Below are 27,474 nucleotides of genomic sequence, written 5' to 3'. Positions count from 1 at the left end.
CGCGCTGCGGCAGCAGGTGAGGTCCCATCCCCTTGCCGGTTGCTGAGGGACGAGCGGAGCGGTGGTGCGAGCCCCGCTGCTGGCGGGGAATGGGGGCTCTCGGTGCTTCCCACCCGGCGCTGAGATGCGGGTCCCGCTGAGAGGGCGGCGGCTGTTGCTTGTGGGGCGGTCACGGATGTCGCTTGGGCGATGCTGGGCTGGTGTGGGCTGAACTACGGACGGAGAGACCGGTAATCGTACCTTTGCCCCTGGCTGCGCTCTCCGGCCTTTCGCCTGCTGTAGAGCCTGTCGGCCTTGACTCGCTTTTGCGATGGGGCCGCAGGGTCGGGGCCGCCTGGCAGGCGGTGCTGAAGCGGAGGTGCCTGCTCCACCTTTCCCGCTTACTGCCCTCCCCAGCAGTCCGCAGAGGCGCTGTCAGGACATGGCGGGCTCGCCTGTGACTGTCACAGTTCATACTTGTGCGTAGCATTTGTAACTTACGTGGCGTGAATGGCCTGGTTGTGGCTTTAGTCCTCATTGTGTGCTAAGCCGAATGCATCTTTTGAAATTTCTTCTTCAGCGAAATGCTGCCAACTACTTCAGTTAGTTCCCGGAGCCAGGGCAATGGTGTTCTGAGCCCCAGGGATGCTGCAAGGCATACAGCCGGAGCCAAGCGCTACAAGTACCTGCGGAGGCTCTTCCACTTCCGACAGATGGACTTCGAGTTTGCTCTTTGGCAGATGCTTTACCTGTTTACTTCACCACAGAGGGTTTATAGGAACTTTCACTACAGAAAACAGACAAAGGACCAATGGGCAAGAGATGATCCTGCTTTCTTAGTGCTTCTCAGTATCTGGCTCTGCGGTGAGTACAAGGGAATTGCATGAAAGAGAGGCAGGGAAAGTTTAGGAATATACATTTGTGGCCCTTCTAATAACACACACACAAAAGGACCAACCTGTATGGATTATCCTTTAATCAAAGTTGAACAGAAAAAAATGACCGAACCATTTGGAAGTTAAAGTGGGAATTAGAAAATGGAGGAGACAACTAATACTATCTAGTCTTGAATTATTCTCTCTATTGCAACTCATTTCCTATTGCATTTCAAACTATATATAATTCCCTGTAACTTTACAGACAGTAATAATATGCCATGCCATACAGTAATGTTTTACTTAAAAAAATACGAACACTTGGTTTATCTGAACATCACAGATAAAATGCTATTTTTGCAGTGAAAGCCTTAGTGAGATTCTGCATATTGCAGAATTAAGGTATAAACAAAGCCTCTTGTGTAGTTTTGAGACTGAACTGCAAATATAAGTCTTACCCTAGTCATCTTCTGTTACATAGCACGTTGCTTTTAGTAATTCCAAAACTGTTAATTCTAAAGTGAAAGTATGTATCACCACACACATGGTTTGGGTTAACAAGGAGCTTTTATGAACCAAAGTATATTCTATTGTAGTTTTGTGTGGCTTTTTTTTTTTAAAGGAGTTTGTTTGGAGCAATAGAATTTGCTGTTACGTTGTTAAGCCCAAGTACAGATGAGTGTTCTCCAATTTGTGAAAGGGATTATATTATGAATAAATAGCTTTATGCTTAGTTTTGGGTGGGGAAAAAATTAGTTGTGGGAATGAAAATCTCGGGGAGCAAAATAAGAATGAAACTGGATGTTTTGTAACAGTATACTCAAAAAGATATAGTGGTATAAGATCTCATGCTTTCTTTTCCACAGCTAATTTAAATTACCTCATTCTCCTTTCAGTGTCTACTGTAGGATTTGGATTTGTGCTGGACATGGGCTTTTTTGAAACAATAAAGCTGCTACTTTGGGTTGTATTCATCGATTGTGTAGGTGTTGGCCTCCTGATTGCAACTCTGATGTGGTAAGTAGTGAGAGCTGAAACCTAGTTCAGTATTGCTGATCCGATAAGGATCATCCTCTGCTGTTTGCATGACACTTGGTTCTTTGGGGCAATATCATAAAGTGTGTATTGACTGTAGATTGGTTTGTGCTGACATGGTAATTGTTTCAAAATGTTGCTTTAAAAAAGGATGCATGTTTTTTTTTACCATTATTTCCTGCAAAAGGTGAATGCTCAGAAAGTTTGTATTATGAGAAACATTTTGACTTGTTTTCTTTCTTTCTGTGCTGGTTAATCTTCAGCAGTAATGCCAGATCAAGACTGTGGTGATCAAAACCAATATTACTTCATTTCTTATTTTGATTCAACAGCTTAGGTAATGTAAGCCTAAGGATGACTGTATTTAAGTAGGGCAATATACAGTTGGCTCATGCTTATTGCTGAAGATTTTAGCTATTTCCACTATAAGCAATGTTGGTTCTATTTTGTGTATGTTTGCTGTTTGCTGCCAGTTTTAGCCTGTAATGTCCAGAGACTTAAAGAAGGGGAGAGCAGTAGGGAGTAAGTTTATAACCTGGGCCTCAGCACATCATAGATGTGTCCCACACCTGCAAGGGAGCCATGAAACAGTGGGAAGTCACTGTTTCTGGGCTGTGGCAAGGGGAGGGGAACAAAGAAAACATTTTTATTTTACCAAGAACATAAGGAAGTAAGAGCCCTTAAAGTTGAGTTCTTGGGAACAGAGCTGACATCTTAAACCAATACCGCTCAGAAAAGGGAGATTCCTTTCAAACAATAGGAACTCCCATTTTCAACTGCAAAATTCAGGATGAAGCACATACCAGAACTGTAGCTGACAGATGAAAGGTACATCTGCTGTCTGGCCCAGTAACCCATAAATTGCTTGGAGAAGAGCACAGAGTAATTCTTCCCTGCATCCTCCAGTGATTTGTGCCTCTGGATTCAGTCTCCTGAGCTAGAAGGACAGTTTTTCTCTGTCCCTTAGTCAGCTTCCTGCAGGCCTTGCTGCCCATCACCTGGCCCCAGTTCGGTTCAGGTCCCTTCTTCCAATGCAGGATCACTTTCTTTTCAAAAGCTCCCCCCGTTCCTAGTGAGTCTGAACCCCTTCTTGTTTCTCTCCACCTTGCACCCATGTTCTGCCTTCTTCTGACCCTGCCCTTAGCATAGAAAGTACATCAGAGGAAGCTACCACAAAAACTCTGGTCTCTTATTTCTGAGCATGGATTGACTTCTTGTTCCTCTTATAAATGGGATACATTTTCTGATGTCAGCAGAACTTCAGCTGGAGAAAACAGTCTTGAGGCTTGTTCCTCAGCCTGTCACACCAGGCAGTGCACATTCTGTTAGTATGTGTCTTCAAAAATAAGAATGGGCTCACCTTAAGCCTGTTATCCTTGCCCTCTTTCTGTGCTTGCAGTGCAGTGGTTCTGTGAAGATGAGTTAAGCCATCCCTACAGGAGGTGTGTTGATTGTGTATGGGCACTTCTCTGAAGTCACCTCCTGTGCGTACAACCCAACTGTAACTGCAGTGATAAATTGTAGCACTGATCTGTTTAAAACAAAGCTTTGTTTCTGTATTACCAGGAATGTCTCAGCTGCCTCTTGAATGCAAGGGATGCAATTATAGTTTTAACAAAAAACATTTTGGCAATAACCTGGCCTCGTAATTCTTGTGTGTTTTCTCCCAGATAATGGAAGCTTTGTTAGGGTAGAGCTAGGATCACACCTGTCTTACTGTCTCAAACCAATGCTTTGTCAGTCAGCTCTACAGTCATATTAACATTCTCAATTGTCTTCTCATATAGGTTCATTTCTAATAAGTATTTGGTGAAGCAGCAAAACAGAGACTATGATGTGGAGTGGGGATATGCCTTTGATGTTCATCTGAATGCTTTCTATCCACTTCTAGTCATTTTGCATTTTATCCAGTTGTTTTTCATCAACTGTAAGTAGAATAGTTTGGGTTCTTTGCTTCAGAATCGCGCTGTGTCACAATAGCTGAGAGCAGTTGTCTCTTCCAGATATCATCATATCTGATTCTGTCATTGGCTATTTTGTTGGGAATACATTATGGCTGACTGCAATTGGCTACTACATCTATGTGACATTCCTAGGATACAGTGGTGAGTAATGGCAGCCTCTTTTCTATTTGGCTAAAAACAAGAGCATAATTTCAGCATATTAATTTGTGAATTAATACAAGAGACTCAGCTGAGTGTTGAAGTAATTTTATCTCTGTAGTGAAAGAAGTCTGATAGAAATTTACCAATCCCTGCCCAGCTGTGTGGATATCTTAACTGAAAAATTATATTCTTCACCATACAAGCTTCCTGCCCTGTATTAGCTCTGTAGGACCACAGGGCTTGTAAAACTTGTTTTTCTAGTTCCTGTGTAAATCCAAATTGAAACATTTGCATTGGATAAAAATTCTGTACTGAGTTTAAGACAAAACATCTCCCAGGGTGTTAACTCCCCCAGTTACCTCAAGTCCTCTCTGATCTGTGATGGTGGTAGGACTAGTAGGGCAGAGATGACAGCAGAAGTTGGGCAGAGTAGCACTGTTTTTTTCTTAATGTCTTCCTCCACGGCCATCCTACATGAAGAACTTTCTTGAAAAGGGCACTGCTTCATATTTGCTCTGGTTTTGTTTCTGTTTCAGCATTGCCCTTTTTGAAGAACACAGCTATTCTTTTGTATCCGTTCGCCCTTCTCATCATGCTCTACTTGATCTCCTTGGCATGTGGATGGAACTTCACCAAAATGCTTTGTTCCTTCTATAAGTACAGAGTGAAATAAAACCAGGACTTTACGTATCTAATGTTTATTTTGATTTTATCTGAGCTGTCTTGACAGTAAAGAAAAGAGCATTTTGTAAATTGTTGTAAATTTCTCTTTATTGTAGATAATTGTGTAAAAAAGTTTGAAGTGTCCTTTTTTTATTAAAATATTTACAACAGTAAACATGTTAGCAATTTTGTTCAAATACTTTTGTAGTACATTCCTAAAACAACGTTACTTGTACATCTCTGTAGCTTAAATTTAACTGCAACAAGTCTATTTAGCATAACTCTTACTGCAGCTATTTTGCACATACTGGCATAAGCTCTACATTATGAGGATTTTAAGTGACACCAAAAAGCAGTTCTACTGAAGAATAATATTGGAATACCTTGCCTTGGATTGGGTGAACATGTGGATCTCTGTAGTATTGTAATGGTAAAGCAACAGCTGTCTCTATATATGAAACTGTCCCCTCCTTTCATGAAAGAACTGGAGAACAGGTTTATTTTTATGACTACTTCAAATATACATGGACAACTCTGGCACACAGAAGAAACGGTGATGAAAGGCACAATTAACATGACCCATATCAGGTTTCCAAGTATAGCAGCAAGTTTTTTAAACCAATCTCTATTCTAGCAACCACCCTTACACGTGGCAGGTCAATGAACACAGAAGGAAAGTACAAGTTTCATTTGGCTACAAGGGTGGGCTCATGGCAATGCCTGCAGCTGCAAGGGCCACAAGGCAAGGGGTATAAACTGACCATCTCAAATGCTACCTTCTGGAAATGGCAGATGACAACTTTCCAAAGCAGTGTTCAGTATGAAACATGAGCACTACGATCCAGTTTCCAGAACAACACAAGAATAAACTGGTTACAGTAAGACATAATTATTTCAATACTAGAATTTGATGCCTATGGAAAAGACTGTATCTTAAAATACCAAATATGCTGGCAGTGCGTCTTACAGTACTGTTTCAGCCACTGTTAAGGCTTGAAGAGAATCATGCTTCCCTCTCAGCAGATGCTGAGCAAAGTTCCCCTTTTAACAAGGGGAGCACTGATCCATGGAAGGTGAAGGATTCCAGTTAGGACCTGCTCCTACCCCTGCTGCTGGCACAAGCTCCTGGCCTGCAGGCAGCTGCAGCCCAACTGTACACCTTTTCCCTAACAGGAATCCAGCACCAGTGATCACCCAATTCACTTCAGCAGTGAAAATACTTCATACATAGTGCCCCATGGTGTAATATCAGTGAAACCAATGAAGGACTTGCGGCTTGCGTACCTTCCCTTTAGGGATATCAAAGTTTGTCCCCTTGAAGGAATACTTCATTGTTCTCAAAATTAAGCTACTTCAAAAGTTCTAGCAGCTCACTTTTTACAGCAGAAATCGGCAAAACCCTTAAGAGGCCACTAAGGTCAGAAAAGTGACACTCGAAGACCAATTTCTTACGTCAGCAATCAATGCTAGCCTGAAAACACAAGTTGTTTAATGGCCTTTCAGCATTATGCTGGTGATTGCAAAGGTGATTTAAAAACACAAGGGCTTTTTTCCCCTTTACTACTATGGTTACTCACTTCAGCTTTTTCAGAATACATAGTTCCTACTAAGAACAAATGTAGAACCTACAGTTAGTTTTTGTCAGGGCCAAGGTTTGTGCTCCCCACCCAAAGACTAAAATAGTATTGTCCAAATTGGAAGCAAACTACAAATTACTACAGTACTTCATCTGGAGCAAATATTTCCAACAAAAAACAGAGACTACTGAAATGATAATACACTTAAGGAAAAAAACCACAAAGGAAAGATGTTACACAGTTGTTCAGTTTTTTCCAAAGACCTGATCATACTCCAGCCCATTCAAGGAATTGTGTATCACATGGGCAAAGTATAAATGGCTTTGCTCTAAACTGACCCAAGGTACTTAAAAGCTGTTTTTGAAACCATCTTTAACTGTTTGTACAAGCAGCAATACAACAGAAGAAGCCAGTCCTTCATTGGTCCATGAATCATATGTTTATCTGTTGGAATTTTTCTAAGACTCCTTTCAGTTAAGAAAAACCGGATGTATCTATGAGAATATTTTCTACAGGTACAAATGCATGGTTGAGATGCCTGCAAAAGCGCAAAGCTTATACAGTGCTTTAGAAACACTCCTTAATTGAAAAATAAAAAGTGCTACTTTGGGATCACATCCTGTTCACATTATTTACAAAGCTTTCCGAAGCACTACCTACTGAATAAGCAGAGCAAGGCCATACCAAGTCTTTTGTATCTCCTTGCTCCAGAGCAACCCTCCTCAGCTTGGAAATCCAGCACTCATACCAGCCATCCTGTTTGGCATCCAGTACAAGAAGTTAAGAATAATTTGCTCAGATAATGAAGGTTTCTGGTAATGCCTTTGGCTTCACAAAGTTCCCTTTTCTGAAGCTTTAACAGCATCAGAAGGAGCTGACAGGAATCATAACAATAACATGATATCATACGATAATGCAGTTTATTCTGAAACGCTTTCCATGATTTGATTACTCTAAGATTTAGTGGCCTAGAGGGTATTTGTAAGGCCACAACAAAATAACTTGAAATTAAATACAGGTGGGAAAAAAACCTCCCCAAATATCAGGAAATAGGTTTAAGATGCTGAGGAACTGTTGTGGTAATACTGTAAGTTACGACTGAGACGTGTAAGAGACTCCAGCCCCTCTGGAGCACACCCACCATAAACAGCGCCCAAGCTGATGACTGCTGAGCCAAAGCACCACTTAACCCAGACTTAAGGACTGGAATTTGAAAAGCAGAAAGCCCAAAGCAGCTGTCTGCAGAAATAAGTAGCTAGAAAAAGTTTTCCCTTTTTGTATTTCTCAACAAAATCTCCAAGGAAATTTGCAGAACTATCTGATTACACCAGGTCTGAATTTACAAAACATAATTTATATTAGCATGGCACATTTATTTAGAGAACATATAAGCTCAGGAACATTTAAAGTGTTAGAGCAGCCTGGAGTATTTCCAACTTCTGCTAGTAGGATGCAATAAAAATGCAACAATCTTTAGAACCCCCCCCCCATACTTTGCCAAGCACTAGTTAATTTGTTGTCTTTGATAAGTTTCCTCTCAACATCTTTGAAAACTAAATATACTGTTAACCAGAGTCCTACAATCACTGTGGTCAGGGTTCTATATATTTAAATATATTAGCAATGATTCACCTCAACTAGTATGAAACATCAAGAACAGCGATGCTTGGAGAATAAGCACACAGCTTTCTTAAATAAGTGGTACCAATAAACTTTTGAACTCATGGAAAAAGATGACAATCATTGTCTGCAAAACTACTTCTATTAAGAACTGCAGTGTCTAACATATTTCTGCAATCTAAATTGTAATATATAGCTAGGGTTTGAATTACTTGCATCATTCATTCACAGGCACAGCTGAGAAGAAAACCTAAATACTTGCTTAGACATTTGGTAGATAACGTGTGATGAAAAGCCATCACATGGCAATACTTTGATGGTACGGCATCATGTATGACAAGCGGGGCTGTGGCATCCCAACAGGTTAAATTCACATAGGATTCGGACCCTATCCATCCACATTCCTAAATCCAAAAATAAACCCTATTTATGAAGCCAGTGCTTAGCTTATGCCCACAGTCTTTATTGGCAAGACCAGCTTCCCAAGTAACATTTTATTTACACCATCCAATGCAATCCCAAAATGTCAGCAAGGCCTGCCTGGTAGCTTTCTACATTTCTTCAAGCTACACAGAAGGTCTTAGCTCTGCGTACAAACCCCGTCTTCCCTGTGTCCCCAGACAACATAGCTAAAACAAAATAGCTACAGTCTGTAGAAGTAGTTAAGCTCTTGAATATCCTGAACTGTCAAAGCTACAACACAATTTTCCAACAAGCCAGAGGGAAAGAGTGGTGATGGCTTGCAGTGCCAGGGAGTCAGATTTAGGCTCCTGTTCCTTATAAATACGTCATAAAAAAGAGGCCAGATCTGTTAGTCAAACTTTGATGCTGTAGATAACAACTCAAGAGCCCTGCTCTAGATCAGGGACCCTGCAACAGGTTGTGTGCACCTGTGCCCTGGCCGCAAAGACCTTAAAAGCCTTTTCCAGACTAGATGATTCAATGTTGGGGATAATGGAAGGGTTTCTTTTCCACAGGAAAGACTGGGCCAGCTTTCAAAATGTCAGTTCCAGGAGGCTGGTTCACAGCACAGCAGGGAATCCCTAAGCCAGGGTAGATGCCTCCCTCCAGTGTCAATCAGGCACTTTATTCCTATTTAAAGAGAGGAATTTCTGCTCTTCTTCCTGACCGTTCTAACTGGGTACCTTAATTTTTGCCAAGGCCATGTCCTTATACATAAGCACCTAAGCTGAAGGAGTTTTTAAGAGCAGTGGCATCATTAGTACTGCAACAATTCCACTCTGGATCTAATCCAAATCACTTTCTGTTCCTGCCCAAGTTCCTGATCCATTTAACATCACTGTTGTTTCCCTTGAAACAAAAAGGCAGAATACTAATTTGAGGCCAAATTCAGATGCTATTAAAAGTCAGTGGGAATTACAACACTGATCAATAAAGGAGTCAAACTGAAACCTCATTCTTGAACAATGGAAGAAAATAAACTATAACTACTCACTGTAATGAGTATGTAATGTATCTGAACTACACACTGAGGTAACAGAACTTTTTAAAAGGATACCTCTGTAGATCAAGTGTATCTAACTCCTATTAATTGTTTTGATCAAAGTTAACCTCTGTCATTCCAAAGCAAAGCTGGAGAATGATCTTGTTTCAGTACAGAAAATGAATTTGTCCAGGCTAGGAAATGTCTACAAAGATTTTTAGAAAGAACTGTTTGGAATTGAAAAAATTCTTCTAAAATGCAATGGATTCAATCTAAAATCACTGCAGATTTTGTACATAATATGAAACAAGACATTTCAGCATGCTTTTCATGTGGCTACAAACTGTACATAGTGGAAATTCATAGCCCCAAAGAAAAATGCTCTTCGGAGCTCTGTTAATGCCTCTGAACATCATTCACATTCCGTGTACAAAACTACATAATTTAGAAACTTAATCTAGGGTTTTTTTAAACATGGCAGTATAGTTGAAATATGGTATTAATGTTTGCATCTCCAAAGGAAAATGTAGAAAGATAACTTAAACTAGAGAATTCATAAAAAAACTATATCAATTTAAAATTCTACTGCATAAAAATATGTACTTTTCAAATTATTTTAATAAATTAAATATCCCTAACATTTTTAATATATATCCCTGACAGTCTATAAAAGAGGGTTCTTGTCATAGAAAATAAATGGAACTCCGAAAGTACCCCCTTCATAAAACATATTTAACAATAATTTTTTTTTTCTTCTTCTTCAAGGAATGTAACAATATGTACAACTTCTCTATAGTACTATACTATCAAAATAGTACAGGTTAAGCGTAGCAGGGATCTGTAACCATAGGATGGTAAAGTCACATTAAAGTGGAGGACAACTTTGGCCTCAGACGAACATTATCAGTGTGGAGCATCAGTTTCTGGATGGATCAGGTAAGATGGGGTCAATACAATCTTCTCTTCTACAGTAGATTTCACAAGAGGTAGAGTTCAAGTGAAAATGAAAGAAATTTGGAATAAGGTGCATGCTCAGTATTTTCAATTTGTGACTTGTTAAAGATGTCAGATCTTATTGGAAAAGTTAAGGATTCTTTCTTTTTCCTCTAAAGCAGGTTTCTGTGATCAGTTTGTAATCTTTTTAATATGAATCTGAAATAGAGAATCAGAAAAAACAAAGTCATGTTTTAGGGTATTAAATTTCTCGGTAAGAAGAGATAATTGCTTCAGCATTAGCCAAAATTTTGAGCTTCAAAATGGAATGAAGAAATCTCACATTTGCCAATTTCCCTTTTAAAAGGTTATACCATCTCTCACCTCATTCAGAATCACCCAAACTGCTGAATTCTGTATCACTGAAAGCCGGAATGATGAAATAGGGTTTAGGCTGGGGTCAACTGTTCCTTCAGCTACACCGTTTTCAAATTTACCTGTAAAAGAAGGTAAAGTATCTCTTCAGTTAACTCCTGTCCAACAAACTAAAGTACGAAACCTGTGCCCCTAAAAATGTACCTGTAATATCACGATTGACAGGTGAAACCTGCTGCTGGTGGCTGTGGGGTTGACTGGAATCATTCTCAAAACAATTTTGATATCAGATTCAGCTTTGCAGCATCAAACAAGATAGGCCACAAAACAATCAGAGGGCTGGAACACCTCTCCTATAAGTAAAGGCTGAGAGAGTTGGGGTTGCTCACACTGAAGAAGGAAAGGCCCTGCGGATACCTTATTGAGGCCTTTCAGTACTTAAAAGGGGCTTGTAAGAAAGATGGGGAGAGACATTTTAGCAGGGCCTGTTGTGATAGGATGAGGGGTGATAGTTTTAAACCAAAAGAGGGGAGATTCAGGCTGGATGTGAGGAAAAAATGTTTTACAGTGAGGATGGTAAAGCACTGGAGCAGGTTGCACAGATGGTGGTAGGTACGCCATCCCTAGAGACATTCAAGGCCAGGCTGGATGTGGTTCTGGACAACCTGACCTAGTTGAAGATGCATCAATCCAAACAGGATTACATGTAAGAATAAAAAACCTTGGAAATGTCTAAGAGTAGGAGCACCCAAAAAGATTTTGGCACAGATTTTAATATAATTTCATGGAGCTAAACATGAAGCCTCTGGTTTATGTGTTTTCAGGAAGGCTTATGTGTTTTAAGGACAAGGGATATTATTTATGCTCTGCTTGATGTACTCCTGTTTAGAGGATCTTTAATTATATTTTTGATAGGACAAGGGGTAATGGGTTAAAACTTAAACAGGGGAAGTTTAGATTGTATGTAAGGAGGAAGTTCTTTACTGTAAGGGTTGTGAGGCACTGGAATGGGTTGCCCAGGGAGGTTGTGAATGCTCCATCCCTGGTGGTGTTCAAGGCCAGGTTGGACAGAGCCTTGGGTGACATGGTTTAACGTGAGGTGTCCCTGCCCATGGCAGGGGGGTTGGAACTAGATGATCTTAAAGTCCTTTCCAACCCTAACTATTCTATGATTCTATGATATTAGGAGGAATAAGAATCCCATTTAAAAGACCACTTAGACTTTACGCTTAAAACACAGAAAAACTGCTATTCACTAAGATGAAAAAACTTGCTCTCACTGTAACAGGGATACCCGACATATGTCCAGCAATTAAATACAATCCACAAGTAAAATTTCTTGTCCTTTACAACAGGTATCCTGGCACTCTCCCCAATAGCCACTTGGCCATGGATATGCCCACCTCATCCCACGGCAAGACAGCTGTACGGTGGGTTCAAACCCAGGCCAAGCACACAGCTCACATGGAGGCACTTGCACCATCACAGGGTAGCAGAGGTGATCTTACACAGCCTGGAAACACCTCTACAATAATCTTGGTGATTGACCCTGGCAGAGAAGTTAGATGCAGCTGCACTACAACTCAGGGTCACACTATATCTTTGTTTAGCACATTAGTCTCGAAAAAGAAATATTTGGAACATTATTAAGTAAAGCCTACAAGTCATGGACCCAAAACCAAACTATTAAAGCTCAGTTTTAGGTTTGGTTTGGTCTTCATGAAAATGTCTTAACTGTTGCAGTAGCAACAACACAGATTTTTTTTCACTGAGACGTACCTATCCTAAAGTAGCCATCCTCCAAACGTTTGTCTTTGGTTTCTTTGCTTAATACCGTTTCTTCACTCTAGAACAAAAAAGCATAAATAAGATCATTTATTCTGGCACAGGACTTTACCAGGGAAAGACAAATGCGTGTGCAGTCTTGTTATATATTCAGCATCCATCTTTTCTAAATAATTATGAACCAGCCTAGGATAATTATTTATAGCCTTAGACAAGCCAACACAAAGAAAGAAAAAGCAGCAGTGTTTCAGGACTCAGTGGTACTTGGCTCCAGAGTGGAAAAAAGAAGTACTTTAAGCACCCCACGTAACTTGCACGGTAACTGTCACGTGAGCAGAATACATAGCAGACAACAGCAGACACAGCAAAGGCAGGATCTTGCTGCCTTTTCTTATGGCTGAACCAGAGATTTCTCTCAGAACAAATGAAACTTACAGCTTAGTTTTTGATGTAAGAATTTGGGTGATGTGAAAAGCCATCAGCCTAGGAAGGGAAGCATTGCAATTATTGCTGCCTCACTAAAAAGGGATGGCTATCAATAAACTTCTTTAATAAGAACAGAAAAATTAAATTGCAGACCAGAGTTTCAAGAACAGGTGGAAAATTACAACCAGAATCACATGATCCCATACTAAAAGACCCACAATAAGAATTTGCTATGAAGCAATTAAAAATGCTTGACAAAACAGGAGATGAAATCCATCAGCTTTTATTTTATTTTATTTTGTATTTTATTTTATATTTTATTTTTATTAGTTCCTACCTTTAAGGAAGGCTGCTGAAAAAGCAATGGGTTTTTTTGGTTTCAGGAGGGAGTTGGGACGTGGTGGAGTTTTGGTTGGTTGGTTTGGAATTTGGGTTTTGTTGGGTTTTTGGAGGGTTTTGAGGGTTTTGCTTGAGTCCCAGACAAATCCAGGCTGGGGACACTCTGGTTTCTAAGGGTTGTTTTTTGTTTTTCTGAATTCTGCTTATGGAGGATTAGGGCTGAAGTACCTGAACAGGCTTCCAGCTCTTCTGAAGTCTATGGTGGAGAAATAGTTCTCTCAGGAGAGTACCTATCATTCTGCAGCCACTGTCCCCATATTGGTGACATTATCTGCTGACACCAATGGCTTCGGAAGGGGCCAGATGCAGAATTTCCTGTTTACTTCCCCACAAATTGTGTCAATAGCAACAGAAGCTCAGTAGCATTCCGTTCTTGAGGGATGCTCTGGTTTGATGAACATTTCACAGTTGAGTTTAGCCAAAAAAAGAGATGCTTGATGCACATTTTTTCTCATAATCGTGTGCATTCTTGTGGTATTTTGGGACCACATGAAGTGAGAGCTGCTGCTGGCTTTGTGGTTGAATATATTTCCAAAAGTCTTGAGAAACAAAACCTAAAAATCTTATAATATGATATAATATCCAGCAATATAATATCCCACGTATCATGTTGTATAATTAGAATCAAACAGACAAATTTATTTTCAGGGGTGGAGTGGTTGGAATTTCCTATTTTTGCACATTCCTAAGGAATGCAGACTGCAAGACTGGAGAAGTGAAGTCTTCCATGTTCATTTACTTTTCAGCATATGGTTATTTAAGGCAAGGTACCTACCCAAGGTGTATAGGAGAAGAGAGGATTACTTTGCTATTTTAACAGTAAATAAAATGAAACTTGACTGAAATAATACCTTATTCGCGTCACAAAGTTTTGTGATATACATGGTTAGCTACAATATCTAGTTGAAGAAAAAGAACCCACAGCATCTGGCTCCCATCAAGAATATACTTTAGATAGTGTGGTGCCCTCCCAAGCAAAAACTCAGAGTGAGTTATGGAAAAAAATTGATAATCAGTAATCAAGAGAAAGAAACACATTTGGTTTATGAGTACAGCTATTTCAACATCTAGTATGGTTTGGGTGTGTGTTAATTCCCAATCCAAGGCCTTTTTATTCTCAAAAAGCAGAGTGACTTAGCTTTCGCATTTTCCAGAATACATAGGAGAGGAGAAGTTGTTGGTTTAGGGTTTTTTGTAACAGTAGCAGAATTTTAAGAAAATAAGCTTTCCCATCTCCAAATTACCAACGGCGCTTGTAGCAGACTTCATCTTGAATGAACATCTGAACAGTTACAATAGTTTTCTGTACACAGATCCAATTAAAAAAAAATATGAGAGCATCAGAGCATCAAGGTCCCACAGTTAAAAGAAAGTAATATTCACGTCTCACCCTGTTAAAAACATCAATAAAATGAGGAAGTTTTATCTTATAATGGAGAGGACAAATTTGTAAATTCATACCTGAAAAGGCAAAACTTCCACAGTAGTGTTCAGAAGTATGTCTCCTGGGTGCTCTGGATTGCCACTGTGAAACAAGTACCTGCAAATGAAAAGGGAAAGATAAAGTACTCTACATACATCAGTCAGAATTAGCTAAGTTACTGTCTTAAATGTTAATAGTCACATTACAGATGTTACAATGCCAAACATAACTTTTATGGTGCACCTACAACAGCTGGCAATAAGAAATGAAAAATGGTTTCACCTAGTACCATAACTGAAAGGGCTGACGTTCTGCACTTTTAAAGATTAGTTGGGCAATCTTTTACTTAGAAAGGTAGTTTCCATAATCTGATCTTGACATATTGCTTGACATATGCTATATGAAGTGACCAACACTGTAGTCATTACTGCCTGGCATGCACTGCTACCACCCCCAGAAGTGGGAGCCCTGCCTTCCTTCAGCCTCTCCCCATCACTCCCCAACACACGACACCCCTCTTTATGCTCATAGGATGAACTCTGCAGATCCATTCTGAACCAGTTCTGGGAATGCATCCAAGTCAACATTTTGCCAGGCTACTTTCCCCCAAGACCAGCTCACCATCCTGTTTCACTGCAAAGGCTCATTAATGACTATGCCAGCAATTCCCAACCTGTATTCACAGCCTTAATGCTACCTGAATTCAAACTTTTACTCCAAAGATGATTTATTTATTAAAAAACCTCAAACCCATATGCTTTCTGTGCATATATACACACAGGACTTTTTTATATACACCTGTACAAAGCTCCCATTAGCCTCATTCATTTAATGAAAATTACCCTTTTTTTTTTAATAGGACATAGTAAACATGTTTCAAACTGTACCAAAACCATCCTTATACACAACAAGCAGTGAAGCATTGAAACTCTTATCTGCCCACCCTCAAACAGCTTTTGCAATACTGTGCATGTATAAATAATGTTACAAAAGACAGTTTAATTTCCCTTCCTTTATATATGGCACAAACTTCATACTCTTGTGAATACATATTATGTAAACAAGCAACAACTTTTTTACCACTAGGTGGTATCAACGCTTGAAAAATTGATCATCACCAGTAGACCAGTTTATTCAGATTCTGTCAAAAACTACCTAGATATCACACCTACTCAGATGTCACTTTTAACAAGCCTATTTTACTTTTAATACGTGTAAATGAATATGTAGAAATCTATCAACACATTTCAAACCTTTCATCAATTGGAACTTGGAAAAATTATCAGTAAGCACCATCTTCGACATTAAATACATCACCAGCCAGGGACAAAATTAGTTCAGAAATTATCACTTGATTAAAATTACAAACATTAGCTCAATTTGCAATTTATTAAGACATAATTGGAGATGTAAATTCCAGTTTGTCTTTATCCAATACATTGAAGCCGGTACATACTTGCCATCAATCCACACTCCACAGCTACAAGAGGGGAAAAGAGCGCGCTCTGACCCTGAATTAGAAATGTCTGTGATCCCAAAATGATAGAAGTAATTAAAAAATACATATATGCAGTTCTTTTATTAACTCGGAGTAAAACCACACACTGTGATATAAGAAAGCTACAGTGATTTCTATTGCACTGCTTTCCGCAGAACTACACAGACTGAACTGCAAAACAAATAGGATTCAGTCAGATTCAGCACTGTACGTGCTTCAAGAAAACCAATTTCCCCACTGTAGTTTCACGGAAAGGTTAGTCAGTTCTAAAGTACACAAGACACCTAACACATCCACAGTTCTTCCAAGAAAAATCTTGTGACTTTTTCTAAATATCAAAAAAAAACCCAAAGACTTTATGATCCTTTCTAAGACACCTTTACTGGATGTTTCAATAATAAGCAAAACAAAACTCTAGACAAAGCTGACAAGAAGCTAAAAGCATATTCTGCAGTCTTTGACCTAGCAGATGTAACCTGCCATCTTCAGTCTGTCAGACACCCTCATCATTACTGGGATTTTTTCTCTTGAAAACACTGAAAATTCTAAGGAGACTTATTTTAAAATGTGATTAAACACACATACCTAACGTGCTGCCATCAAACGCTCCAACCAAACCACAGGCATGCTGCTTTTCCTTAGCGCTTACTAGTTCACAAATCTTATTTCTGAGAAGACACACCTAAAAAGCCACAAAGAAACTCCTTGTGATCTGTGATCACTGAGCTCTCAATGAACACTGATGGCTTTGGGATGTCTGAGTGGGATTTTTTGGGGGAGGCAGGCCGTGGTGGTAGATTCTTTTCTTGTTTACTTGTGATTTTTTGTTATGTGTGTTTGTGTTATTTATTTTGGGAATCATTTCTTTGTTTTTAAGAACAACCCTGCAACCATAGGCAACCATTTCTCCTACTGTGCCACCAGCTTTTGAAACTGGAGTGGGGTTTCCTCATCCCAGCAGGTATCACTCCATTTAGGGCAATGCACTCCAAAGTTGGCTGACTTTGCAGAAGTAATTCATAAATCTGATTGTCAGGTTTCCATCTAATCAAACCTGCTGCTTTGGTATGTTTTCTATAGCTACCCATCTACCAGTATGCACACCCATGTATATGACACATGTATGTGTCATATCTTATTTAAAATTATGTTTTGAAAGGAAGGGATATTTTTGTATCTGAACCTTGCTTTAACCCTTGACAGAGAGCACCTACTTAGACATAAAAGGTTAAACAGATTAACAACAGTATGAATACACATACTCAGTCAATTCACATCTATGATGAGTCTTTTGCTTAGAAATAACATCTACAAGTTAGAAAATTTCATTTGACATAAAATTTAACTTACAAACAGATAATTCTACAGCTCCTAAAGTAAGTGTCATTAGCTATTCTTTTGTAAAGTTTGCTTTCCTGACATACTGATAAATCACAAGCTTCCAAGGTTTTCAGACTATGACAGGTATTTATCAATACAGATACTGAAAGACTCGGAAGCAGCTGTGCTTTTATCTGCTAAATTATTCTGACATTTGTCCCGGGATTTACATGTGACAGTCCATGTAAACAGTGAAAATACGTTTTTTTTTTCTTTCTAGTTAACTGACGTTTTCCTTAGAATAGAGTCACTAAGATATCCTTGCCTATCTGCTGCTTACACATAACACCTTCTGCACCATTCCTTCAAATTAAAATTCTGAAGGCCACAGACCTTTAAATACAGTAATCTTGAACAAACACAAATTCACCCAAAGTTAAAAAAAAATACTACCTTATGGAATATTAGTACACATCTTTCTTTAATTACAAAATAGAAACATGGACACATATGGACATTCTCAATAGAAGTCATCAGAGAAAAGTAACTCTAAATTACAACTGGTACATGAAATACTGAGGCATCTGAGCCTTAGGAAAACTTTTCCTCTGGCAGTGTCCTTTTCAAGAGTTACAGGTCAAAGATAATAACTAGCTACTGTAGGTATTCAAGAACAGAGACAACCTCCTGTCTGCCAGAAGTTACTGAAAGTTACTTACACACAGTTTGCTCATGACTTCAATGCAGTATGAGAGTAATAGAGAATGCTAGATAAGAACACCTCATGTGGCACAAAAAAAAACCCAAACAACCCCACAAAATTTAAAGAGCACTGAAGGCTAAGAAAAAAAAATCCAACAAAAAACAAACAAAAAAAACCCCACCAAAAACAAAACCCAAAAAACAACAAAACCAACCAAACAAAAGCAACAAATGGAGCAAAGCTGCACATTCTCATATTCAGTCACTTGAGTATTTACCCAAGTTGAGGGTTTGACTTTTTTTTTTATGAAACTATACACCTATAAAATCAAGCCAGTTGGAGGGTAAAAACCACAACAAACACTAAGCTGAAACAAATATTCACCCTAACACACCAAGGGAGGGGAGGGGAAAGGCATGATTATCATTAATACGCTGATGAAAGATATCATTACTTTGCCAGTGCAGTAAATTATTACAGTACTTTAAGAGCTTAACACTCAAGATTCAAAACTCCCCCAGCTGAAAGCACATAGAAAGAGTCTCATATTTTGCAACATCCTCCCAAGCATTTGCATAAAATGATACAAATATTACTAATCTGCACTGTTAACTTTATTCTTTTTTGAATAGCTAAATTTTTCCAACACTTATACTTGCAAATAAAACCCCAAAACAACCAAACCCAAAATCCCACTATACATGCTCTTTACCTTCCTCCTATTTTACTTATGAAGGGAACGCAACTCTCCTTTCCCTCACATCAAAGCATATTTAGGCCCAGAAAGCTGTTATTCTTTTTAGTGACTATTTTGTTTTCTTTTAGCCATTTAAAAAAGAAAAATCTGTTTTGCTGTCTTTTATATTTTATTTAAATAAATAGAAGTGCTAATGATTTTTTATATATATATAGAAAGTGTGATACTATGCTTTTTTTATTTTGTTTAGAAGAGAAAACAGTAACTTTATCAGTAGATCATCAGCTTTCTGAAAGGAAGTAACATACAAAAATTCTTTAAAAAGCACAATTCACATCCACTGTCAATGCATTTTGGTTTTGTTTTGAAGGAAACAAGACTTCTCACTCAATGATGAACAAATACTCTAAGAATTTATTTATGAATGCATAAACTCTGTGAGTATCAGCAATCAAATAATTTTCTCTACCTACCCTCCTTATGTCTCTCTCTTTAGCAATCTGATGTATTTCAGTACATCCCATTTTCAGAAAAGGAAAAGAGGTAGGAAGAAAGCAGTGAGGAAATGTTTCCTTTCATGTTTGAGCACATTATCCATAGCAACACGCAGTGTAACAGTATTTAATTCCGCACATTTCTATAAAAGCAGCATTCAGTCAGCAAATTTTTGGCTCTACAGATGCCATCATCCACTTCAAGAGTCACTATTCACCAATTCTATCCAGTATTTTTGATCACTGGATGCAAATGTGCTAAAAGAAATATAATCCACCTCTTCCCTCTCATTTTCCCAGAGTTCTCATTAGGAAATGTTATTTTACTGTCACTGGAAACTGGTATTAGCCATGCATTATTTCCTTATGCAAAATAAAAACAGAAGATGAATAAGTTCTTTTCACTCTCTCGAGCTCAGTTTCTTCTCCTACCCCCTACGCCTCTTCACCACTTTTTTGCAAAAACTGCTTACACTTAAAAAAAAACAAAAAAAAAAACAAACAAAAAAGCAGCCTTAGGTCCTCGAGTCTATTAACTTCTACGCAAAACGCCTGGTAAAATTTCGTTTCCTCTGCCAGAAGCAGCCAGTCTAACTGTCTATATATAAACTGAGTTGCACATTTGTGAGCTGTGAGGGATGAATTCCCCATTTTCATATGAAGCCCCAAACCAGCACGCCAAAAGGAGAGAACTTGCTCATGTCTGTCAAAGGACCACAGAGGTAGCCTGACTGAAGATGTGATGGTGGGATTTTGGGGAGCAGTTTGAGTCTTTTTGTTATTGAACACACAACTAAGAAATGAGTTTTCTCACACCACTTTGAAAGTCAGCCTAAATAATCTGATAAGGTTCTCCATATCCATTTTCTAACTTTCTTCAACTGTGCAATATGAGGAGAAGGCATTTAGCTGGGTAAAAAAATCTCATTCCCAGGTCTACTCTTGCCTTCTGTTTCCCAGTGAGGACTATGAGATCAGCTTTCTAAACCTGCACTGTACTCTCTAGAGCATACACACGTCAACTGTAATAGAAAAGAGTCTGGAATTAAATTAATTTTATCTTTTTAATTCTTCATTTTGGAGGTAGTTTCCAGTTTTTTGGTGTTTTGTGGTTGGGTTTTGCTTATTTGTTTCCTGTTTGTTGTTGTTGTTCACTTGTTTTTTAAGGGAAGGGCTGTTCTCTGTCCTGAAATGTCCGCTCTTTAAAGAATTCACTTATTTTGCCACTGCATCAGTATTAGTTAAATGGTCCTTATGTTCTTTCACAAGGTTACTTCTGCTGAATTTTTAATCCAGTGAAATGTAGAAAGGCTTTTGTTGTTGCTGGTTTTTCCAGTTTTTGGTGGGTTGGTTTTTTTTCTGTTTGTTTTGTTTTGTTCAGGTTGTTTGGGTATTTTTAATACACGTATAAACACGTTCCCCCCCCCCCCCCCCCCCAGTTTAATTCTCCAAAGGCACAGATGATAACCCCATTCACTTTTCTTAAACATGGCATTTGCCACCATTTGAGATTACACTTGGGTATGAGACCTTGTCACAGGCTGGCAAGATGAAATTATGACATCTCAGAGGCTCAAGCCCTTCTGGAAATCAGGTGAAGTATTTTAGGGTATCTCAAGTGGTATTAGATTTCTCATGTTTAGGTAACAGCATTAAGACTCCAAGATTTCTGACTAAGAAAACCAGGAACACTGCCAAATATACAAACCTTGAATATTAGTACCATTAAGGAGGAAGCAGCATGTCCTTGGCTCAGGCTTCTTTTCTTTTGTCTCTGATCCATACTTCAGGCTTTTTCATCCTTTTCATATGAAGTTCTTGCCTCATTGTTATGGGCAGAGTTCCATGCCCGGAGCAGAGCAAACAGTGTAAGTGACTGGAAGCCTGCCTGCCAAATCCCTGTTGTCAGTGCATCCAGTTGAGGATGTTCTACTTACTAGTACAGCAGCTTATATAAACACAGAAACCAGAATCCCCAGATTCTCTTTTTTTTCTTTAATATATAAACTATGATTATTATTCCACCTGAAACATACTGACAAACACCAAAACATTTAATGAGATTTTCAAATATTTCCTATCAACTGACACCACCATTAAAGCTTAATAAAATGAAGATGCTGTTAGATTTGTTAAACTTTAATAACTGTACTATATCTTTAAAATCAGAACAAAGACTATTTCTAAACCATACACTCTGTGCGTGTGTGCATGTATGTGGTTCTTCAGCTAAAATTGCCCTAGAAAGGCTGAATGTATTGTGCCACACTGAATCAGAGTTTCTATACTCAACAGTGATATGAACAAAGAACAGCTTATGCATTATTCCTCTACTAATCTAAAATCCAACCAATTTTGCAGTTCCCTAGGTTTTAAGTGGTGATTACTGCAAACGCAAATTATGAAAAAGTTCCACGTCACTGTCAGTTTTGGAAAGCGGCTAGAAAGTCTTTTTTTTTGCTTTGTAATACAATTTGCTTTTGTGTATCTACCCACAGGAGGACTTGCATCCCATAGGCAGATAATTAACTATATTTTATATACATATATGACCAACTGCTATGATACTTTTTTGATAACTTTGTTATACTTAAAAAAAAAAAATTAAATTCCTTTTAAGTTTTCACTGCGAGGGAACCCGTTTCAAAAGCTGCATTTGTTTTCCTTTACAAGGAAGTGGCAGTAATAACAGGCAAACAACTGTCACTTTTTAGGTGAGCATTTTTCAACATTGTCATGGAGATTTCAAAGCAGACAAAATAATGTGTATGTTTAGTTACCAGGAGCTCAACAAGATACTCTTCACACTCAACACACTGATTTTCTAGCTTAAGTCAATTATTTATTTCTTGCATGATTAGTAATTCTATGTTGTGAGAAGATGCCACAGGAAATAAGTGTGAGCTAACATCACATGTTCCCTGGGATTCCAGGGTCAACAATACGAAAAAATGAGTGATTAATCTGAAATACTGCACATTCAGTATCTATGCCAGTACCAGAACACAAAGTAGTAAACGTAATCTACAAGCTGATTTGTCAGAGTATCAAGATTTCAGTTTAAAGCTGAAATTCCAGTCAGCAAGTTCTACCTCATAAAATCACTTTATTAATGTCACATTAGGATGACTACAGAATAAGTTGCTAAAAGAAGAACAAAACTATGAGGCAGCTACAGAGCTAACAGCAGCGTTGGGACTGAGAGGAGAAAAAAACCCACCCAAAATAAAACACAACCATAAGCCAAATTCCCCTCCCCAAACCTAAACTGCCAATCCTTTTGAAAATATTAAAAGTAAAACTACTAAGCAGTTACAGACAGGAAAGGATAAGCCACATATTTTAAAAATATAAAGCAAATTTATGTGTGTATATATATATATATATATATATATATATATATACACACCCCCCCGTGAAGCTGAGATAGGTTTTGATGGATTTATTTCCAGTACAAAATACATCCTTACCTTTTCCTGCACCTTTTAAAAACCTATTTAATACAGATCAGTATTTGATAGCAATTTATACTGAAATAAATCTGAATCCCTTTCTATAAATTCCTATAATAAGTATAAATTCCTATTCTAAATGATAAATCCCTTTCTAAATTCCTCTTGCAGAAAAGCTGACAAGTGTAAACATAATCTAATTAAAACAACCACTGGTTATGTGCTTCCAAAGACTTCCTTAATGTAATTAGTGCACATCTTCTCTGAAAACCATGACTGATTTGTATCAATCACATCTATAGAGAGGACTCTGAAACTTAGACAGTCAAAAAAGAGATGGCTGTGACGATGATGGACACGAGCATCACTTAAGTGCTGCAATGGAACGTCTTTCTGGGATTCAGGGACGTGCTCTTTTGTTTTGGTTTTTATTTTGGTTTGGTTTTGTTTAGGTTTTTTGTTTTTAAACCAGGATCACATTCAAACTTTACTGATCTCTGTTCAAGACTCATTACTCATTCACCAACATTTTAGAGCTCCCTACATACAAAAAACCCTCAAAGCAACTTCTGAAGTCAAAAGCTCTTCAGAATGAACTGACAGGGCACAATACTCACTGACATCTTTAAAAAAATAGAGATACTAATGAAGAAAAGAAGTATCTTGAATCTGTTATTTATAGTGAGGAAAATGAAGTTACACTCAGTACTAGCATTAAAGTAGTAAAAATGTATGCTTCATAAAGAACCTCTCAAATATAACTGTACGTTTTAATAATTAAATGTGTGCAGACCAAAATAGCAAAGTGGATTTCAATAATTATATAACAAGTTAAGGGAGCAGAAATTCACTATTTCTTATCTTTACAATACAGGCTGTTTTGAGCATGTAGAAAAGAGTCCATTCATTTCTTTAAAAACAACAACAACAAAAACAAACCAACAAATAAACAAACAAAAACCCCATCAAACAAACACCTCAACCTTCAACAGCGCCGTGCAATTTGTTTTAAGAGGAAAGACAGTGGATCTACTTTTATTCTCAAGAATATACTTCTGAGAGGTACATACGTTCTTATTCCAAAAATGAGATCCTAGCTTACTATTAAGGGACATCAGTGTTGTGGCTGGAGATGTTTTGCTTGTTAAAAAACCCCACAAAGGTTCAGTACGAGAACTGTTACTAAACTGAGCATTTGATAATTTCAGTTTACACATACCTCCAGGTATGGTTTAGAACAAGCACCATCTATTTGACTGCTCAATATTCAGCAGGGATCTACCAACCAGACTTTACACAAAATAGCCACAAATGTTCTTTTCTACTCAGCAAATGGGCACAGTTCTCACTTTAAACTATTAGGAGATTCTTGCAAGTGTTACCCCGACAATATTTTCAGATCTCAAAAATGAAATACTTAAGGACTTAATGAAAGGTAATTATTGAACTCTTATACTCAGCAGAAAATTTAAATTCAGTTCAGCAAAGCATGTGGCATGGAAAAACAAACTATAGGAACAAGTTAGTGCTCTGTTATAGCATAACAGACCTCCCATTCAGTCAGAGTTTGGTCAGTATTCCCATTAAACACTTGTTTATTCAGAATTTATTACGGGAGTTATTAAGCAGCTACACTCAAACTGACTCTGGCAGACAAAATTTTCTATAAATTCCAAGACCTTCTCTACTATTTAAAGAAGGAAACACCTGTTGCATCCCTTCACAAACACAAGATGGCTCTCAATAGTGTATTTTCTACTCTTAATTCCCATAGTTAGATATATGTCCTCACCAGTAAGTCTTTCTAATGCTCAGTCCACTTTCCCTTTTCTGTGTTTCAACTAACAGGTCACAGCTTTATTTCTGACTGCCTCAGCAAGCACCCTTGAAATATCAGGCAACACCACTGCTCCACTTGACCTTCACCTACCAAAATCTGCTGCTGCAATTAAGCAGGTGAACAAAACCAAGTCTCAACAATTTGAAATTCCATCTGTAGCCCTCCCTAATCAGCCACTGACTTCAAAAAGGCAAAATATGGCATTTTTGAGGACACTGTGGCAATAGAAACTAAAATCGCAACAAAAGTCTTAAAGTGCTTGCAATGACAGTCCAAACAGTGTTAAACTTAAATCTGAACAGGTAGCATCATTCTTATTGGTGGATTTCCTTTGGGAAGCAACAGAATACAAGATATTCCTTTTCTTCTAAAACTAAAATGCATTGATTCAATAAAAACAACAACAAAAAAATCATATCCTCTTCTACTGCTGGGACTGTTGTTTACACAGCAGGTAGATGCAACTACCTTAGGCCTAGATTCAATTTTCCAGGGCACAATAACAAACACTCTCTTCCCACCTTTATGCACACATAATTAGTACTTACTCATTCTCTCAACCCTCTCGCCATTAAGGAAATACATATCAAAAAAGATTATTTTCAGACCTGTGCACACCATTTCTGAATAACAGTGCTGCCCTATGATACTTGATAGCAGTGCTCTTCAAAATTGCCATTGTGCACTTGACTCATCCTAATCCACCTAAGATTATCATTTGCTGCTTAAAGTTACACTATTCATAACATAGATGCATATAATTTTTAAAAAAATAACCAAGAAGCCAGATAACAACCACCAAGCAATGAAGCAGAAAAACAAAGCAAACACACAAATAGGACATTTACTTCATAATTTTGAAGGGGAACATTTGATGTAAAAGAAATCAATGAATTCATATATCTGAGTTGAAAAAATACGTATTTTTTCAACTATTGGCACAGGATAAAAAAACATTCTGCCTTGAATCCAAGGAGGTGTGGCAGTCAGATTGCTTAACACATGCACCTTGGAAAGCTAACCAGAAAAGTCTTTTAAACTCTAACGATGAACTTCAGTAATTTGACTTCTCAAATTACAAACTTGAGTTTCATAGGTCAGATGTTCGTATGGACAACATAGTAACAAGGAAACTAATGCTCCTTACTGCTGCTCTAAGCCAAGGTGAAGACTTACACTTTGATTATGTACCAAGGCACCAAAGTTGACTAATTGGATTCAGCTCAGGACTGCAAAAATGGCTGCTTCACAAGGAAAAGCATCCAGTGACACTGATACAAAGAAACTTTGCTCTACCAGACTATAGGTACTGGTCTCATAAGGTATGTGAAGAAAGTAGGAAAGGAATCCACAAACATAACATCTAAACAGACACTAAATGAACAATTTATTTTGAGTCTTGGACTACTATGTTGGCAAGACAGTAAAAAGAAAAGCAGCAAATGAGCCTCCATAAAGCTAATGGATGACTACACTCTAAGGCACAAACTCTATTACCCTTATTTCATCTGAGTAGTATCCAAAAATAAGTCACCTTTAGTCCTCTAACAAATCACAGATATTTGTATGTGAAGGGCAGGCCCCCCTGTCCCTTTTATTCTTTTTGTCATTTTTAATTTTTTCAAATAGGTCAGCTTGGAGTCTTAGCATGCTGATTGTTTTCAAGCCCTAAAGCTACATCTGAAAAACATTATCATTCAGAGTTCCCAGCTTTCAGGTCTGGGGACATCGTGATATGCTCCAGCAAGATTTCCGATCTGGACAATCAAGTGGACCAAGGCTGCAGGGCACAACATACTGTACCACATACCATGCTGTACAATTGCTCTGTAATTAGAAGCAGATTCACCAAATACAATCAAATTGCCTTCTTTCAAATTCTCTTAACTTCCAGAGAAGCACCAGTTTTGAATTGCATAAGAATTAGAGGGAAGACACTAATGAACATCGATTCAGCTGAACTCCAAAGACCCTGTGTCATTTCAGTTTCGATTATAATGACAGCCCCAACGCTCTATCGTCAAGCATTCTTGGCAAACAAGCAGCTTTAGATATGAGACCAAAGGCAAATAATTACTTACCTTTCTACATTGACTGGCTTGTCAAATTTAAATAGAATATAATCCCCAGCAACAGGTGTGACAGCCCAGAAAAAATCTTCCCCTACGTAGGTTTTTTCTAGTGTGTGTCCCTGGTAGACTTTTAAAGATGTTGAAACCTCTGCAGGTGGATTCACGTGGATTTTATGCAATAATGGTTTCAGGAAGTCTTTATCCTAATTGAAATAAAGACAAGTATCATGCTGGTCAGATAACCTGTTTCATTATACTTTTTTTTTTCCCCAAGTGATTACACTTAAAACAAATCCTTGCGTCAAACAGAAAATGAATGCATTACTCATTTTTGGGTGTATCAGATCTTACTGATAAGATGAACATGCCATTGAAGCAAAAAAAAAACAAAACCAAACCACCCCTCCAAAAAAAAAAAAAAAAAAAAAAAAACCAAAAAACATCCCCTAGCAAAAATCCACAAAACCAAGCTGAGATTAGCACTTCTTACACTTGATTGTAACCAGTTGAAATCAGGTTTCATTCCAACTGGAGTATGTACAACATGCTTAAAAGTGCCAGACAAGAAAATGCCTGTTTTCTCAAAGGCTACAAAGATTTTCATTTAATCAACCTGACCTAGAAAAGAAGCAAAACTTTAGGTACTAACTGTTAGTTTCTGGATCTTCCCTGCTAGAGAGGAGTGGAGGCCAACATGCTGGAAAAGAGAAGGCCTGAAGCGTATCCTCAGGTTAGATTTCTGTCGATCACAATGTTTCT

The 27,474-nt window shown here is 38.1% G+C and overlaps 2 protein-coding genes across 2 annotated transcripts in view; one reads left to right on the top strand and one right to left on the bottom strand.

The window, feature by feature from the left end:
- The first annotated feature begins 17 nt into the window (after positions 1-17).
- On the top strand, positions 18-4,832 carry UNC50 (unc-50 inner nuclear membrane RNA binding protein). The gene is made up of 5 exons (XM_062628560.1): positions 18-843; positions 1,751-1,871; positions 3,677-3,816; positions 3,893-3,994; positions 4,531-4,832. The coding sequence occupies exons 1-5, from the start codon at positions 564-566 to the stop codon at positions 4,665-4,667; spliced, it is 780 nt and encodes a 259-aa protein (XP_062484544.1). The 5' UTR covers positions 18-563; the 3' UTR covers positions 4,668-4,832.
- Positions 4,833-9,382: 4,550 nt separating this feature from the next.
- MGAT4A (alpha-1,3-mannosyl-glycoprotein 4-beta-N-acetylglucosaminyltransferase A) overlaps positions 9,383-27,474 on the bottom strand; it is a 79,979-nt gene continuing 61,887 nt past the window's right edge. The window contains exons 11-16 of the mRNA XM_062628558.1: positions 27,365-27,472; positions 26,725-26,918; positions 14,678-14,756; positions 12,386-12,452; positions 10,616-10,728; positions 9,383-10,450 (exon numbers count right to left, since the gene is read on the bottom strand). Coding sequence (XP_062484542.1) covers positions 10,424-10,450; positions 10,616-10,728; positions 12,386-12,452; positions 14,678-14,756; positions 26,725-26,918; positions 27,365-27,472 — 588 coding nt within the window. The 3' untranslated portion in view covers positions 9,383-10,423. The remainder of the gene's footprint in view (positions 10,451-10,615; positions 10,729-12,385; positions 12,453-14,677; positions 14,757-26,724; positions 26,919-27,364; positions 27,473-27,474) is intronic.

Source organism: Pezoporus occidentalis, unplaced genomic scaffold, assembly GCF_034315485.1.
Source record: "Pezoporus occidentalis ecotype Australia unplaced genomic scaffold, CSIRO_AGI_Poc_V1 ctg32, whole genome shotgun sequence".
Taxonomy (NCBI): domain Eukaryota; kingdom Metazoa; phylum Chordata; class Aves; order Psittaciformes; family Psittacidae; genus Pezoporus; species Pezoporus occidentalis.
Note: the sequence above shows the minus strand (reverse complement) of the source record. Positions and strands in the feature narration are given on the sequence as shown.